At 43.1% G+C, this 18,698-nt stretch overlaps 1 protein-coding gene across 1 annotated transcript in view; it reads left to right on the forward strand.

Annotated features, from left to right (window-relative positions):
* The window catches only part of DNAJB11 (DnaJ heat shock protein family (Hsp40) member B11), a 34,618-nt gene extending 16,524 nt beyond the window's left edge, over positions 1 to 18,094 (forward strand). Inside the window, exons 5-10 of the mRNA XM_069985342.1 lie at positions 3,949 to 4,091; positions 5,837 to 5,919; positions 7,994 to 8,051; positions 10,656 to 10,767; positions 13,135 to 13,294; positions 17,933 to 18,094. Of these exons, the coding sequence (XP_069841443.1) occupies positions 3,949 to 4,091; positions 5,837 to 5,919; positions 7,994 to 8,051; positions 10,656 to 10,767; positions 13,135 to 13,294; positions 17,933 to 17,997 (621 nt within the window). The 3' untranslated portion in view covers positions 17,998 to 18,094. The remainder of the gene's footprint in view (positions 1 to 3,948; positions 4,092 to 5,836; positions 5,920 to 7,993; positions 8,052 to 10,655; positions 10,768 to 13,134; positions 13,295 to 17,932) is intronic.
* Positions 18,095 to 18,698: the final 604 nt, after the last annotated feature.

An 18,698-nucleotide genomic window follows, 5' to 3' on the forward strand; every position in this document is an offset into this window, starting at 1 on the left:
GCCATCTTGTGCCAAACGTCATCTTCGGATGGACGGCCGAGTCGCTGCTGCCCGCCCCCCCCTCCGCCGCGTCACAACTGTGCTCAGCCGCGATTGGCTGAGCACAGTTATGCTCTGCCAATCGCGGTTGAGCATCGGATGACGCTGCAGAGGGCGGCCGGCATTCGGGACAGTCGGAGCTGTTCGCCGGCTGCCCATAGAAGACGTCACTCGCTGAAGATCGGAGACTGGTGTCGGCACGTGACAGGTGAGTATAGCGCACCACACTTCCGGGTACACGCGTGGGGGTGGTGGGACACGGGGAAGGGGGCCATTCACAGACATTACATACATTACAAAGTTGTATAACTTTGTAATGTGTGTTAGTCTGTGAATAATTCTTTACCGCCACACTACCCCTTTTAACCCCTTGCCGCAAAATGACGTTTGGGAAACGTCATGTAAAGCAGGTAGTTCCTGCAACATGACGTTTCCCTGCCTCCCCCTTCTGTCCCTATTGAAGATTGGGCAGCAGGAGGAGGCTGTGTCACACAACATCCTCCTGCTGCCTCTGCTCAAAGCCCCATGCTCTTCGACACCAGAGGTAGCGGAGAGCATGGGGCAGTGATCGATGACCCCCCTGTGGGGTCCCGGAACAGGCGATCGGCGGTATATACTATATACCGCTGATCGCCTGTTCCCAGTGCAGGGAAGCACTTTTTATCCCCTGTCACCATAAATGATTGGTGACAGGGGATAAGAAGTGCCAGTGTACTCACCTGATCCTGGGAGGTCCTTCCTCCTCGACGTCCCGACTGCTTCTGAAGTGCGCATGCACGTCAGAAGCAGTCAGCTCTGAAAATTTAAAGTGACAGAGACCAATTTTGTCTCTCACTAAACTATGATTACTGTGATAGAAAATATCACAGTAATCATAGTAATATAGTGAAAATGAATGAGTAAAAGCACAAGTGAAAAAGTGTAAATGTGAAAAACATACAAATAAAATTAAACACACTTTTTATTATAGTAATAATTGCGGTTTACTCCCAGATTGCCCGTAACCACCGCACGTTGACCGTAACCACCCCATATTTCCAGTGACCCCCTGCAGATTGTCCGTAATCACCCCAGTTTGCCCGTAATCACGTCAGATTACATGTAACCACCGCAGCTTGACCGTAACCAGCGCACCTTGACCGTAACCACTCCAAAATGCCAGTGATCCCCTCCAGATTGTCCGTAACCCCCCAGATTGCACGTAACTACCGCACGCTGCCTCTGACCCCTGCACGCTGCCTCTGACACCCCCAAATTGCCAGTGACCCTATCCACATTGCTGTAACCACCCCAAAGTACATGTACCCATCCCAGATTACCTATAAGCACTTCAGTTTATCCGTAACCTCCGCAGGTTGCCCGTAACCACGTTGCCCGTTACCACCCCAGATTGTCTGTAAGCACTGCAGGTTGCCTGTATCCACCTGCAGATTACCCGGAATCTCATTTTTTATTGTATTTTAGTAACTTGTCTATTCTAATAACTGTTACTAGCTGCGGTTTTGCTCCAGCAAATTGGCACTCCTTCCCTTCTGAGCCCTGCTGTGTGCCCATACAGTGGTTTATGCCCACATATGGGGTACCGTTTTACTTAGAAGAAGCTGCGTTACAGATTTTGGGGTACGTTTTCTCTCCCATTCCTCGTGAAATTGAGAAATTTTAAACTAAATGAACATATTATTGGAAAAATTCAAGTTTATCTATTTTACTGTCCTATTTTGAATACTTTCCTCTAATACCTGTGGGGTCAAACCGCTCACCGCACACCAAGATGAATTCTTTGAGGGGTGCACTTTCCTAAATGGGGTGACTTTTTGGGGGGGGGGGTTCTATTCTGCAGACATTACAGGGGCACTGCAAACGCACCTGGCGCTCAGAACCTTCTTCCGAAAAATCTTCTGAAGAACCTTCCTTCTGAGGCCTGCTGTGTGCCCATACAGTGGTTTATGCCCACATATGGGGTACCATTCTACTCAGGAGAACCTGTGTTACATATTTTGGCATGCAGCTTCTCCCCTGTTCCTAGTAAAATTGAGAAATTTCAAACTAAACGAACATATTATTGGAAAAATTCGAGTTTTTCATTTTTACTGTCTAATTTTGAATACTTTCTTCTAATGCATGTGGGGTCAAAATGCTCATCCTACCCAAAGATGAATTCTTTGAGGGGTGTACTTTCGAAAATGGGGTGACTTTTTTTTTGGGGGGGGGGGGAAGGGGGTTCTATTCTGCTGGCACTGCAAACGCACCTGGTGCTCAGAAACTTCTTCAGCAACATCTGCATTAAAAAAGCTAATTGGCACTCCTTCCCTTCTGAGCCCCGCTGTGTGCCCAAACAGTGGTTTATGCCCACATATGGGGTACCGTTGTACTCAGGAGAACCTGCGTTACAAATTTTGGCATGCTTTTTTTTCCTCATGTTCCTTTTGAAAATGAGAAACTTTGATCTGAACGTATATATTATTGGAAAATTAAAATTTTCGATATTTTTACGACCTAATTGTGAATACTTTCCTCAAGCCCTGTAGGGTCAAAATGCTCATTATACCTTTAGATTAATTTTTAAGGTGTGTCGTTTCCAAAATGGGGTCACTTATGGGGATTTTCAGGATACAAGCCTTCTAAATTCATTTAAAAAAGAACTGGTCCCTAAAAAAAAAAAATCAGTTTTGGAAACTTTCACGAAAATTTGCTGATAAATTTCTAAGCCCCATAACACCCGAAAAAAGTAAAATGTGTTTACCAAATTATGCCAGAATGAAGAGGACATATTGGTAATGTGATTTAGCAACTAATTTATGTTCTATGACTTCCTTTTTTAGAAGCAGAGAATTTCAGAAGTTCATAAAATGCAAAATTTTCAAATTTTGCATGATATTTTGATGGTTTTCCACAAAAAACACACAAAGTAGTGACCAAATTTTGCCACTAATATAAAGTGCCATATGTTACGAAAAAAACAATCTCAGAATCACTAGCCTACGTTAAAGCATCACTGAGCTATAAGCGCATAAAGTGAGACAGGTCAGATTTTGAAAAATTAGCCTGGTCATTAAGGCCAAAACAGGCTTTAGAGGCAAGGGGTTAAAGAATAAAAAAAGTACATTAAAGGAGAAGTCTGGTGGGGGTAAAAAATCACTATGGGTGATGGGGGCAAATTGAAAAAGGCAATATGCCTACTTGTCCCATGACCTAGGATCCACGTCACAGACTGGTGGGATTTAGCCCGCTCAGCCAATCATTGACTGCAGCGGTGATGATAGGTGGTTTTCCAGAATAAACATTAATAACCTATTAACAGGATAGACTATAAATAGTTGATTGTCAGGGTGATGACACCTGGTACTCCTACCAAATAACTGTTTGCTGCCCATGCTGAGAATAGGGCCGGAAGCAGTTGGCTCTATTCCTTATGTAGCAGCAGCGGCGGTGTACTGCAACCTCAGCTCCTACTAAAGTAGATGGCTGCTGTGGCTAGAGTATCCCGACACCACCTCTACAAAGAAAACGGCGCCAATCAACTATAATTAGTCAATCCTGTGGATAGATTATCAATAGTGTGTTTTGTTTTTTCCCTCTTGGATATCCTTCTTTTTCGTGCCTTTATTAGATATAATATCATATCTGTTTCAGAACTTGCATTTCTCCAACTTCTCATTTTATTTTTATTTATTCTTTTTAAATTTTGTTTAGTTAGATTTTTTTGTGGTCAATATTTAACCACTCCTAATTTACCGAAGATCATTTTAGGATGTTCAAAAGTTTACCTAAATACAAAAAAAAGTAACACAAGATGTAAGAAATAGCATCATTTCAAACCATACAGTTTTTCCTGGTAATTTAAAATCTGCAGGTATCAATTTACTGTTACTATTTATGTAATAAATTCAGTATTAATTCTTCCCTCAGGTGGTAAGAAATAAGCCTGTAGCACGTCAGGCACCAGGCAAGAGAAAATGTAACTGTCGACAAGAAATGAGAACAACACAGCTAGGACCAGGACGTTTTCAAATGACACAGGAAGTTGTGTGTGATGAATGCCCTAATGTCAAGTATGTATGTCAGACTCAAGGCTGTGCTTACCTAGGCGCAGATCAAAAGAATACTCCAGCGTAGGGATGCAGGTTACACCGAAATATCGATACTACTATCGATATTCAGGGCAAAAAAACGGTTCGATACCAGGATTTCCTGGTATCGATACTTTAAGTTTCCTAATTGTGCCGCTAAACATAAACCTGCAGATAACCCTGCCGCCCAAATCCAGGTCACCATGCCATGAAAGCAGGAAAAGTGCAACTACAACCCTCATCATCCCAATAACTGAAGTGTCTGTGCTACATGACTACAGCCCCCACCACCCCCCTGGTAGCTGAAGTGTGTGTTACATGACTACAGCCCCCACCACCCCCCTGGTAGCTGAAGTGTGTGTTACATGACTACAGCCCCCACCATCCCCCTGGTAGCTGAAGTGTGCGTTACATGACTACAGCCTCCACCGTCCCCCTGGTAGCTGAAGTGTTACATGACTACAACCCCCATTGTCCCCACATAGCTGGAGTGTTATTGTCCTTACTATAAAATTATCACCTTCCTGATCACGCACAGTAAACAGAGCAAGCGGAAAAAAACACAAAGTTCAGTATCACATAAAAACGTGGTACTAACTAAATAAAACTTAAATTGGTTTGTACTGACCTGACAGTCGGGGGGGGGAGGGACATTTCTATTCTTGTGGGTTTTTTAATATAATTCATTCAGTATCGAATTGGTATCGAGCATTGAAAAAAAAAAGTTTTGGTATCGTGACATCACTACTCCAGCGTGGCATCATTTTTCTTTAAATGTCGGGATGCTTTAAAAATAAAAAACTAAATTTAAAAACTAAACTAAATTCATGTTCCCCAACCCACTGCGGCTGTTCCTGCATCATCCCTGTCCTGGCTACTTACGGCCACAATCCCTGTCATTATAGAACAATTTTTAAAGTGTTAAAATGAAAATTGGCCTGTCATCAAGGGGTTAAAATGTTGCCACCCAATGTTGATGTATACTGAATATTTGAGGTACACACCCGTTCCTGTTCCTATTTCACTTCTCCTACCAATATGTTTCAATTGCATTTTCTATGGCATTCCATATTATATTTAAAGGAGAAGTCCGGTGAAAATTTTTATTAAAGTATCGTATCGTCCCCCAAAAGTTATACAAATCCCCAATATACACTTTTACGGGAAATGCATATAAAGTGCTTTTTTTCCCTGCACTTCCTACTGCATCAAGGCTTCACTTCCTGGATAAAATGGTGATGTCACGACCCGACTCCCAGAGCTGTGCGGGCTGTGGCTGCTGGAGAGGATGATGGCAGAGGGATGCTCAGTGTCCCTCCAGTGCCCTGTGTCCCCCTGCCATCATCCTCTCCAGCAGCCACAGCCCACAAAGCTCTGGGAGTCGGGTCGTGACATCACTATTTTATCCAGGAAGTGAAGCCTTGATTCAGTAGTAAGTGCAGAAAAAAAAGCACTTTATAAGCATTTCCCGTAATAAGTGTATATTGGTGATTTGTATAACTTTTGAGGGGCAATACAATACTTTAATAAAAATTTTTACTGGACTTCTCCTTTAATAAAATTACTTTTTGAATTGGGGGAAAAAATGTTGCCATATCTTTTAATATATGTTCATGAAAATGTGAATTAGTTACAAGGGATTTTAACTCGGTTTTAGAAGCAGTTTTATAAAATTATGTAGCCGGTCTAAAAAATTTTAATAGCGGTATTTTTTTTCCTGTGTTTAGACTTGTAAACGAAGAACGCACCTTAGAAGTTGAAATTGAACCCGGTGTTAGAGATGGTATGGAGTATCCATTCATTGGTGAAGGTGAGCATGCCACATGGGTGGGAGCCTTACTTCAAAAATATATAAATACTTGGCTCAGGGGGTTGTGATTAAAAGAATGAGGGGAATGTCAATCATGTTTACAGCGTGTGATACTGAAGCTCCCATCACACCTAGCATTCTCACCCATTGGACAATTCATTGAAAAGTAATCATAGTTAAAAGTGGTTTCAAGTATTTACAAAACAAAGCTGCGTCACACCTGTCCTTATGATGTAAGCGGTCCCACTTACATCGATGTCCCTTCTCCCTGAGCTAATAAAAGGCAGCCACGGTCATGCATCAGTACTTGTCACTGACTGATCTCAATCACTTTTCCCTGATGGGCGGAGGAGAAATACATCCGTCTTGTCGGATTGGCCCTCAGGCAGGCTCTATGAAAAGATCTGATAGTACTGATCAATGCTATGCAATAGCACAGCATTGATCAGTAAATGAAATCCAATAAACCCCCCCAAAAAAATTTCTAAATGATCACCTTTCCCATTCCAGAAATAAAAATATGTAAAAATAAATAAAAGAAACATATTATATATTGTAGCGTGCTGAATTTTCAGATCTATTAAAATATAATAATGTTCCTGCATGGTTAACGGCAAAAAGGAAAAAAGGAAAAAAAAAACAAAAAACACAGGTTTGCTGATTTTTTTTTTTTTTTTTTTTAACCCCTAATTGACCCTGGGCGTACAGGTACGTCCAGGATCGTCTAAGGGTGCCGCATGTAGCCCGGGACCGCGGCTATTAGCGGGCACGGTCCGATCGCCGTGCCCGCTAATCAAGTAATCAATCAGATGCAGCTGTCAAAGTTGACAGCTGCATCTGATTGCTTGCTGTCAGCCATCCCTGGTGTCTAATGGGGTGGATTGCGCGATTGCTTTCGGCTGCAATCCAGTGCCTATCTCATTGATCTATGCAGTATATCTATACAGCATAGATCTCAATGAGACATCAGTGTGCATATACTAGAAGTCCCCAGGGGGGCTTCTAGTATAAGTGTAAAAAAAAAAAAAAAAAATTGTGTTTATTAATAAAAAAAAAAAGCCCCCTCCCCTTATAAAAGTTTGAATCACCCCCCTTTTCAAATGTTATAAATAAATAAACAAACATGTTTGGTATCGCCGTGTGCGTTATTACCCGAACTATTAATTTATTTCATTCCTGATCTTGCACAGTAAACTGCGCCAGTGCAAAAAAAAATCCCAAAGTGCAAAATTGTCGCTTCAAATCCAGAAAAATTAAAATAAAAATCGATCAAAAAGTCGCATTTGTGCAATCAAAGTACCAATAGAAAGTACAGATCATGGCGCAAAAAATGGCACCTCACACAGCCCCATAGACCAAAGGATAAAAGCGCTATAAGCCTGGGAATAGATCGGTTTTAAGGAACATATATTTGTCAACAATGGTTTGAATTTTTTACAGGCCATCAGATAAAATAAAAGTTATACATGTTACATATCGTTGTAATCGTAACGACTTGAGGAACATATTTAACATGTCAGTTTTCCCCTGGGGCAAACAGCGTAAAAGCAAATACCCCCCAAATAAAAGAAATGCATTGTTTTTTTTTCCCCCCCAATTTCACCACACATTGAATTTTTTCCTGGTTTCGCAGTGTACTTTATGAACAAATTCAGCCTTTCATTGCAAAGTAAAATTAGTGGCGCAAAAAATAAGGGCTTATGTGGGTTTTTAGGTGAAAAAATGCAAGTGCTATGACCTTTTAAGCACAAGGAGGAAAAAACTAAAACGCAAAAATTGAAATTGCACCGTCCTCTAAGGGTTAAAATTACGAATAAGAAAAAAAAAATCAATAAAAAGCTATCAAAATTTTTTTAATTTACACCAGTATGATACTACTAAAAACTATAGATCATGGCACAAACGACCAGCCCTGTAGGTGGAAAAATAAAATTGTTATGGCTCTTTTAGGTGCCATGAGGAGGAGAGGGCTGCTTCATTGTGACCTGGACATTGTTGCGTTAATGACCTTTGATCATAAAGGGGTTAAACCTTTGTGTTCCGCTATTACATTCCCCTTTTTTTTTTTCTCCAGGTGAGCCCCATATTGATGGAGAGCCAGGTGACCTGCGCTTTAAAATCAAAGTTCTGAAGTAAGGTTTATACTTAACTGATTAAACCTTAATTAAAGGGAAACAATCATCCCAGTCGGGCTGATATGGTTCCCTGAACTGCTGTGTACAGCTCCTGCAGCAGCCACGGCACGTACTGGCCACGGCTGCAGCAGGAGCTGTATACCCGAAAAAAGCACCTTAATCCCCCGGGCGTTTGACAGGCAAAGGTGGGGAGGTGGTAATCTGGGTGGCTCCCTTCCCGTGGCTCCTTCACTGCGCTCTGCCTGTCAGTGTGCTCTTAGGGATGATTGACAGGCAGAGAGGCCAGTAACAGACCTCTCTGCCTGTCATTCATCCCCGCTAAGTGCGCAGACAGGCAGAGAGCGGTGACTAGACACTGGCGGGGAGCCGCCCAGACGACTAACTCCACGTCTCTGCCTATCACGCTCCCGGGGGATTAAAGTGCTTTTTTCTGGGTATACAGCTCCTGCTGCAGCCATGGCCAGTACGTGCTGCGGCTGCTGGAACCATATCAGACCGATTGAGGTATTTGTTACTGAAAACCTGTAAAAACATTGTAAGTAAACTGACTGACAGGGCCTGTTCACATTATGGAATCTGCGCGGATAACCCATAGGCTCCATTCTATTCAGGCAGATTTCACCGTCCGCCTAAAAAAGAATAGACATGTTAATTCTTTGGGTGGACTGCGGAATCTGCCTGAGCATAGAAAGAAGCCTATGGGATGGACAGATGTGGAGCGCGCATGGAATCCATTGGAGGTTATCTGCGCGGATTCCATAGTGTGAACGGGCCCTTACAGGTCGGTAATATGATAGGATTTGGAAAAGCATTTTATGTGCAAAGACAGGACTTTGAACAATGTTGGCACTTTGTGCTGGTGCAGAGAATTTTCTGTTTTTATACTTGCTGCCTGTCATTTAAAGTGACTCTGTACCCACAATCTGACCCCCCCCAAACCACTTGGAGCTTCAGATAGCTGCTTTTAATCCAAGATCTGTCCTGGGGTCCGTTCGGCAGGTGATGCAGTTATTGTCATAAAAAATTAATTTTAAAATTGCAGCCCCGTGCCCTACGGGCGTATCTGTGCCCTAGCTATGCACCACCCCTCCGTCCCTCCACCCCACCCCACCCTCTTCATCATTAGGAATGCCACTGGAACATTTACTTCAGTTTGAACATTGCACAGGTGCCTTAATGATCCAGTCCATGTGCTGTGGTAACACAGGTGTGGAATAGGAGGCAATCAGCCTGGAGCATTCCTAATGATGAGGAGGGCGGGGAGGAGAGACAGAAAGGTTGTGCAAAATTAGGGCACGGAGCTGCAATTTTAAAGGTAATGTTTTATGACAATGACTGGATCACCTGCCGAACGGACCCCAGGACAGATCTTGGATTAAAAGCAGCTATCCAAAGGTACAAGCGGTTTGGGGTACAGAGTCGCTTTAACTTTAAGATAGTGTATGAGAAGACATTTTTGCTGAACAGTTTTAATTTATTTTAGATTTGAAAATTCCAGCATCAAGGTGGGGTTATTTTTGCACATAAAATAATGGTTTCAAATATAAAATTAAACTTAAAGAATTTTTTTTTTACATTGGCTGTCATCAGTAAGGGTGCCTTTACACTGAGAGATTATTTTACAGATTTTTGAAGCCAAAACCAGGAACAGACTATAAACAGTAAACGGGTCATAAAGGATAGACTGAGATTTCTCCTCTTTTGGAATTTATTCCTTACTTTGGCTTCAAAAATCTGTTAGATAAATCTCTTTTGTGTAAAGACAGCCTAAGAATTTGTTGACACTATGGAATCAAGGCAGATTCCGTCGCTCCCCCCACCCACATCTCCGCCGGTGCCATAGACTCTATTTCATGGTCAGGCGGATTCCGCCATCCGCCCAGAGAATTGACATGTCAATTCTTTGGGCGGACGGCAGAATCTGCCCGACCATAGAATGGCCCTGGCAGAGGAGCGGAATGCGAGGTGGGTCATCCCCCCGGATTCCGTAGAGTAAATGCACCCTTAGAGGTTACACCTCTGCTGCCACCAATGGTTGTATTCGGAACTGCAGGGTTACATATCGTTAGCATTGCTGTATGCAGTGTTAACGATACTGCGCCCCCCCTAATATGACTTGGGGAAGCTGCCAGGAGCACTGAGGCTACGACAGTGTAGCAGAGCTAGTACGAATTACATGTCATTGACACTCACTGTGCTTTTCTGTGCCACGGCTGCTCACCCAAGTCAGATGTCTGTTGTAATGCTAACATGCTTTAGAACAGACATTAGGTATGTAGTTGTGCCAGGATGCAGTTAAAGGGGTTATCCAGTGCTACAAAAACATGGCCACTTTCTTTTAGAGACAACATGACTCTTGTCTCCAGTTCAAGTGCGGTTTGCAATTAAGCTCCATTCACTTCAATGGAACTAAGCAGCTAAAACCCACCCAAACTGAAGACAAGAGTAGGGCTGTCTCTGGAAGAAAGTGGCCATGTTTTTGTAGCGCTGGATAGCCCCTTTAATGTATAAATGTTGGGGGGGATGTGTATTTGATCGACTGAATGTTGTTTCTTGCTTGGATTGCTATATTGTTAAATTAATTGTTTGTTCTTTTAAAAGACATCCTATATTTGAACGACGAGGAGATGACCTTTATACAAATGTAACCATTTCCTTAGTTGAAGCACTTATCGGTTTTGAAATGGACATTACACATTTGGATGGCCACAAAGTAAGTGAATATGTTAAATGGCAAAGAAACACACCCTTTATCCACTTGATGACCGAAACTATTTTCATTTTTCCTATTTCATTTTCTCCTCCTTCAGTTTAAAAGGCCATAGCGCTTGCATTAAGTCTGCAATGACAGACTTAATTTTTCCATAAAATATGCTGAAAACCAGAAAAAAAATATTTGTCCTGTGAAATTGTGCAAGTTTTTTCATTCTGGGGGGATTTTCATGTTAATGTTGTTTACCCTATGGTAAAACTAACATGTTATCTCTGTTCCTAAGGTCAGTATGATTATCAACAATATGTAACTTGTATAACTTTTATTTTATTTGATCGCTTTAAAAAAATAAAACTAACAGTTCTTCTTCCAATTGCTCTATTCACATCCTTAAAACTGTTTTATTTTTTTTATTTGCTGGTCTATTGGGCTATATGAGGGGTCATTTTTTGAGCCATGATCTGTACTTTCTATCCGTAAATTGCTTGCGTATATGCAACTTTCTGATCATATTTTATTATAATTTTCTATTGATTAATAAAAAAGTACTTTTATTAATAAAAAATCCCCTCCCTTTAAAGGAGAAGTCCGGCTACATGACAAAAAAAACAACAACTTGATAAAGTATCTGGGATTCTACTTCCCACTTTCCATTCGAAGCTATTCCACCAGAACTGGCCTTTTTGTCCACACAGAGAGAAGTTATTTTCACAAGCCTGGTGCTCCTCTTCACTTCCGGTTTAGTCAGAACACAGGCTATGCCCTTCTACTACAATTCCCAGCAGCCCCCTCGGCACTATTGCCTTCCCCCTGTAACGCCCCCTCTGTTTTCCCCTCCCCTCCAGCATGCATACAGTCTACAAGCTGTATATAGAAGAGGAAGACAGCCTAGGGTGCAGAGCGGCTGGCTGAAATTTGTAGTGCAGGGCATACTTTGGCTGATTTCTGATTCCCAACACTACAACGCTCCTGCCAGTTGCTCTGCTCCAGATACAGCCAGTGTTAGCCATCCTCCATCCAGCAAGCTGTGTCAGCCATCCACTGTACAGTCCAGGAGGAAGGGGTCACGGCTGGGCTGTACAGCGCTGCGTTCCTTGCAGCTGCTACAGAGAGAGAGGAGGGAGGGAGTGTCCGAAGATGAAGGAGACGGGGGCTTCAGGCGCATATAATTTTTTACTGGTTTGGCAGCATATTTTATGCAACAATTAAGGGGGTAGTGCAGCATTTTAAATTTATTCACTAACGCACATTACAAAGTTATACAACTTTGTAATGTGTTTTATTTAAGTGAATGGCCCCCTTCCCGTGTCCCCCCCCCCCCCCCATACCCCGGAAGTGTGTTGCATTATACTCACCGACCCGGCCGCCATCTTGGGTCGACGACGCCATTTTCGGGAGGCCAGCCGGACCACTCCAACCATCCCTCTTGCCAGGCCCCCCTCTTCCGCAACATCAGCTGCTCAGCCACGATTTTCTAAGCATAACTGTGTTCAGTTAATCGCGGCCGGCCTCCTGAAGATGACGTTGTCGACCCAAGATGGCGGCTGAGATCGACAGCAATGGAGTAAGTATAATGCACCACACTTCGGGGTGGGGGGAACACTGGGAAGGGGGCCATTCACTTAAATAACACACATTAGAAAGTTTGTATAACTTTGTAATGTGTCTTATTTAGTGAATAAATGTTAAACGCTGCACTACCCCTTTAAGTCTGCTATTGCAAAGTACAATTAATGAGGCAATAATAAGGGCTCTTGTGGGTCTGTAGGTAAAAAAATGCAAGTGCTATGGCCTTTTAAACACGAGGAGGAAAAAGCGAGAACACAAAGATGAAAACTGGCCCATGAGGGAAAGGGTTAAACTTGCTGTATTATGATCCTTTGAAAGGCTTTACTTTTTATCAGTTTTGTGCTTGCATATATGCAACTTTTTATTCCGATTTTTTTAGCATGGGATGTGACCAAAAATCAGCAATTTTGCACACCATAAAAATAGCACTTTTATGAACGCTTTTCTGAGGTGGATTGAGAAAATACAGCATTCTGTGTAATTAAGGGGATAAGGGCATTATCCAGCGCTACAAAAAACATGGCCACTTATCCCCCTCTCTTGCCTCCAGTTTAGCTGTGGTTTGCAATTAAGCTCTATTTACTTCAATGGAACGGAGTTTGAAACCCCACCCAATCTGAAACCAAGAGAAGGGGAAAAGTGACAATGTTTTTGTAGCGCTGGATAACCCCTTTAAAAAGTCAGATGTTCTTCTGGCCAGCGAGTGGGGATCTCTCCCTGCTGACACCCACTGCTTTACTGATGCTTTACTTTGTAACAAAAAAACATTAACAAAACATATTTCATTTTTATTCATAGGTTCATGTAATGCGAGATAAAATAACTAAACCTGGTGCAAAGCTTTGGAAAAAAGGAGAAGGCCTTCCAAATTTTGACAATAATAATATCAAAGGATCCTTGGTCATTACTTTTGATGTGGAATTTCCAAAGGAACAGCTAACAGAGGAACAAAAAAATGGTATGCATCTATCTAATAACTTAGGAAGGCATTATATGCTAAATAAATATGTAGTGCCTAAACCTATGAATGAAGGTGTGTGTATAACGTACCACACTCCATCCCTCAGTTTACACTTTATTTCTTGTTTTCAGCAAAAGTAACTTTAAGGTGTACCTCTACTTCTGTAGGGAGCACTGTACATGGTAGCAAACTTTCTAAATTGCTTGCATTTTTTTTTTCAGCCCGTTTTTCTTGCTTCCCACCGAACACCACAGGAAGTCCTGGAAAACATGGATACAGCCAAAGGGTGTATCCATGTTTTCCTGGCAGCCCTAGGGCAGCATCCATCTTCTGTAGCATATTTTAAACTGACATTTTGCATATTTGGTTCAAAAAAACATTGTAACCAGATGTTGGATGAGAGTCCGTGGGGAAAAACTATATACAGTACCCACATTGTCTTTTTGATTTGTTCTTTTTCTGGTCACAGTTTTGTTAAATAACAGCAAGCTATGCGTTTGGATGTTTTATTACAGAAATATTGGTGTTTTTCACCTATAAATTTCTGTAGTCGGGTAAAACCACCAAACAAATTAGTGTCTATGTGCATATTGTGCATGTCTATGTGCATATGTGCGTCTTCTCCAATTCTTAAATAGAAATTCTGGAGTTACATGATAAAGAATAACATAATAAAAACACCTATACTAATTTACACTAAAATGAGAGCATGTCCAGAAAAAAAAGCAGGAAAAATGGGTAATGGTTTTAGGAGAAACAGATTGCTGAACTCATGGAGACCAGCCAAACGACAACACTGCCGGATGCTAGTGAAAGCGATCAATGCAGTGAAGTCCTAGGTGCATTGCCCCCTAGGAAACATGAATATGCAAAAGAGGAGCCCATGGAGCCTCATTGGAGGGTCTCAAAACACAGGACTAGCCAGATATCCCTCCGGCAAGGACCCAGCCAAGGGGCAGCTCCTGTTAGGAAACCACCAAATCCACCATATTAAGTAACAGTTTTAGGGCATTTTTTCAGCCCCAAAAAACATGATGCAGAGTTTGTGTAAATAGGGATTGTCTGGGACTTTTCCATAAACGAGCATTGCATTAACTTCTGTGGGTGTTGTATGTTCTATATACACCTTAATTTTTTATTTAGAGCGCTTATTGTGTTCTCAGGTTTAGTCACATGAACACTCTGCATGTGTTTTCTTTATTTCCCATGATGTCACAATCCCTTTTTCCTGTTCCTTCCAGTGAAGGAACAGTGAGTCATTAAATGGGTTGGGCATGTATCCACATTCATTTAGCCCCACCCCTCTGTGAGGAGCTAACATCTGAGCCTTTGTTGCTTTGTTTTGCTTTGGATTAAATGCCACCAAGGATAACAGCTGCATGTATGTTCTCCCAATGTTTGGATGGATTTTATCATAACTCCAAAACAGTGTGAGCCCCATTGCAGGCAGGGACTGATGTGAATTATGCCAATCTCTGTAAAGCACTGCAGAAGTTGGAGCTGAATAAATAAAGGAACAATATTATTATTATACTATACTATTATTATATTATATAAGATCTACAGCGTCCGGGCAGTGTAATATGGAGAGTAGAAATGCTACTTCACCTCATGTCAGTTACCATTCTTTCTATTTATTGCTAAATTCACTTGCAACAGGATTCTGGATCATTGAAATCTGTAGTGTATATGTAACTCAGGATTACAACTCCTAAAATGTACGTATGTCTTAGGGTTTGTAGTACTACAACAGCTAAAATAATCAGAACTGTAGGAAAATAGTTTATTTTATAATACAGTGGTACCTCGGTTCTCGAACTTAATTGGTTCCGGAAGGCAGTCTGAACATCACTGCTGACTAGAGATGAGCGAACCTCGAGCATGCTCGAGTCCATCCGAACCCGAACTTTCGGCATTTGATTAGCGGTGGCTGCTGAAGTTGGATAAAGCCCTAAGGCTATGTGGAAAACATGGATATAGTCATTGGCTGCATCCATGTTTTCCAGACAACCTTAGAGCTTTATACAAGTTCAGCAGCCCCCGCTAATCAAATACCGAACGTTCGGATTAGGATGGACTTGAACCCGAACCCGGTTAGCTCATCTCTACTGCTGACCTTTCTGACTGGAAAGTTCTCTATGTAAATAAACAGAAATCCAAGAAGCAGCAACAGAGGATGGCCAGGGACACAGGCTAAAAACAGTTAGAGGAAACAACTAAAGTAAAGGGCTATATCTCCACTACTTACAGATGATTGCAAACAACAGCCGTTGTTGAAAAACCAAAAGTGGAATTCCGGCCATAGTTTTACAACAACTGTCGTGGTTTAGTGTTGACTGTTCACTAAAGAATGTTCTTTGTTAGTATGTAGTGGGAACATGGCCTACAAATGATCCCTTGTTACAAAAATTGGCCGGGACAACCTCTTTAACCTCTTGAGGACCCATGACATACAGGTCATCGATCCCTGTCACTTAAGGACCCATGACGTACCTGTACGCGGGTCCTTTAAGGGCCCGTTGCGGGCCGCCGTGTCGCGATCACAGGAAGATGGCTGCTGTTAATTACAGAAGCCATCTTCCTGTGTCACATAGGGGGCTTCCTCACGCCCCCGTGACGGCGATCGATGGGATTTGCCATTTAAATCTGACCGGCCAATAACAGCAATATTCTAGTATACCGGCGGGTATACCAGAATTGAGCGGTGATTGGTGCTGTCCAAGACAACACCAATCACCGCAGTGCCTGGGGGATATGTGCCCGTAGGCACCGTGTCTCCGATTGGCCAGTGGCCACCAGCCGGACAGTGACAGGCGAATCTCCTCCTCTGCTCGCCGAGAATCGGCAAGCAGAGAAGGATTGTGTGCCACCTGTGCCGCTGCCACCGATGCCATCATCTCCCCCGAGAGTTCCCCGCCTTCTCATCCCTCCGTTACTGAGGGCTCCTCCTCCCCCTTCTGCTCTGCCGGCGCCGCCTCCCCCTTCCGATCCGTGTCCTCCTCAGCCGGTGCTGCCGCCGCCTCCTCTGCCTGTGATGCTACCACCGCCGCCTCCTCCTCCTCAGCTCGTGCTGCCGCCGTCTCCTCACTTTCAGCTGCCACTCTGTCACCCTCCCTCTCACCACCTCCCTTCTGCCACTGTCGCTCTGTCAACCTCTTTCTGCTGTCGCCCTCCCTGCAGACACCCTCCCTCTGTCACCCTCTATGCTGACACCCTACCTCTGTCACCCTCTCCCTGCTGCAACCCTCCCTGCTGCCGCCCTCTCCGCTCCCTCTGCTGCTGCCCTTTCCCCTCCTCTGCCACTCCCTCTGCTTCCACCCTCTCTCTGCCACCCTCTCCCCTGCCTGTGCTGCTGCCGCTGCCTCGTCTTCCTCCGCCTGTGCTGCTGCCATCTCTTCACTCTCTCTGCCACCCTCTCTCTGCTGCCACCCTCCGTCCTGCCACACTCTCCTCTTGCCACCCTCTCCCCTGCCACCTTCTCCTCTTACCCTCTCCCCTCTCCTGCCACCCTCTCCTCTTTCCTGTCACCCTCTCCTCTCTCCTTCCCTCTCTTGCCACCCTCTGTCCTGTAACCCTCCGTCCTGCCACACTTTCCTTTTTCCTGCCACCCTCTCCTCTCTTTTCTTACCCTCTCCCCTCCCCTCCCCTCCCCTGTCACCCTCTCCGGCCACCCTTTTCTTTTTCCTGCCACCCTCTCCATTCCATCCTGCCGCCCCTCTCCTCCGTCCTGACACCCTTTCCTTTTTCCTGCCACCTTCTCCTCTCTTCTCTTACCCTCTCCTGCCACCCTCTTCTCTCTTCTTTTACCCCCTCCTCTCCTCTCCTGCCACCCCCTCCCCTCCCCTGTCACCCTCCTCTGTCCTGCCACCCTCTCCTCTTACCCTATCCCCTCTCCTGCCACCCTTTCCTTTTTTTCCACGTTATTTTGTTGTTGTTTTCAAAAAGATAGGCTGTAAGTATCGACTCAATTTTACTAGAAATATAAAGTATAACATGTCAAGAGAAAACAATCTCAGAATCAGCAGGATAGGTCATATTCCTGAAATTTGGTCTGGTCCTTTAGGCCATTTTGGGCTCCATCCTTAAGAGGTTATGCGGATCACAAAAGAAAAAATGTGGACTATGGATCTGCATTTTTTTTTCAGTTGATATATACCCTAGGCAGGGCTGTATTAACAGCTGTTGCTGCCCTAGGCACTAAACCTGAAGACGCCCCATCTACACGCACCTATTGGCGATACCAGACCTGACCAATACCACCATACCCCCCACCCCCCTGGAAAAGACACCAGATTTACTGGCAAGTCTGAACGAGAGGAGGGAAACTAAAAAAATAAAAATGAAAAAATTTGTTTTTTCTTTCCCCCTGCTCCCTGGTGCTGCCCCCCTGCAAGGTGCTGCCCTAGGCACCGGACCACGGGTGCCTAGTGGTAAATACAGCCCTGACCCTAGAATTTTTTAACTCTATTTCTTTTGAAAATTGAAATGGTAAATCTTGTTATGCCAAGTTATTTAAATCGCTGTGGAATAATCTGGCAGTATTTAAATAATATAATTATTACTTTCACAGAGCAAGAGTAACATAACACAGGTGTGATAACCTTGTTTCTTTTTCTTATCTTTTTTGTCTTTTAGGTGTGAAACAGCTATTGAAACATGGACCAGTGCAGAAGGTTTATAATGGACTTCAGGGCTATTAATAATTCATGACCTTTAGGCAAAAGAGTAACTGGATCTATTTATTCTGGGTTTTTGTGTTTTTTAATATAAATAAATGTTCCATTGAATTGGTCTTAATATAGTTTGCAGCATTTTTATGCTGGGAAAAAAAAACAGATTACCCCTACAATAAGGAAAAAAATTCTACAAATTGAATCAGTCATTCCTGGAATAGTGCCCCTCTGGGCAGTTATTTTGGTACAGTATATATTTTACACACTATGGGGAATAAATAGAAACAGGTTTTTTTTTTATTGTGAATTTTTGCACGGTGCATGGATTTTGCGGAAGAGAAACAAATCGACACATGCTGTATTGAATTTGTATGTGAAATTCATTACATATGCACTTTGTTAACATGAAGCACACATTTTTCTATTTTTGTTTATTGCGCAACAAAAATGGCATGAGACTTTTAAATGTCAGCTTCACTTCCAAAGCAAGATGGCACACCTACTTGTGAAGTACTGTTGAGCAGGGCGGAAAGGACACTAAGACCTTTTAAAAATTAGGTGAAAGTGCTTGTGCAAAACTTGTATCATAAGGCGCACAGTTTACAAGCAACACTTAAAGGGGTTATCCAGCGCTACTAAAACATGGCCACTTTTTTCCAGAGACAGCCTCGCTCTTGTCTCCAGTTTGGGCGGGGTTTTGCTGCTCAGTTCCATTGAAGTGAATGGAG

The sequence above is a fragment of the Dendropsophus ebraccatus genome, chromosome 9, assembly GCF_027789765.1.
Source record: "Dendropsophus ebraccatus isolate aDenEbr1 chromosome 9, aDenEbr1.pat, whole genome shotgun sequence".
In the NCBI taxonomy this organism is placed as follows: Eukaryota; Metazoa; Chordata; class Amphibia; order Anura; family Hylidae; genus Dendropsophus; species Dendropsophus ebraccatus.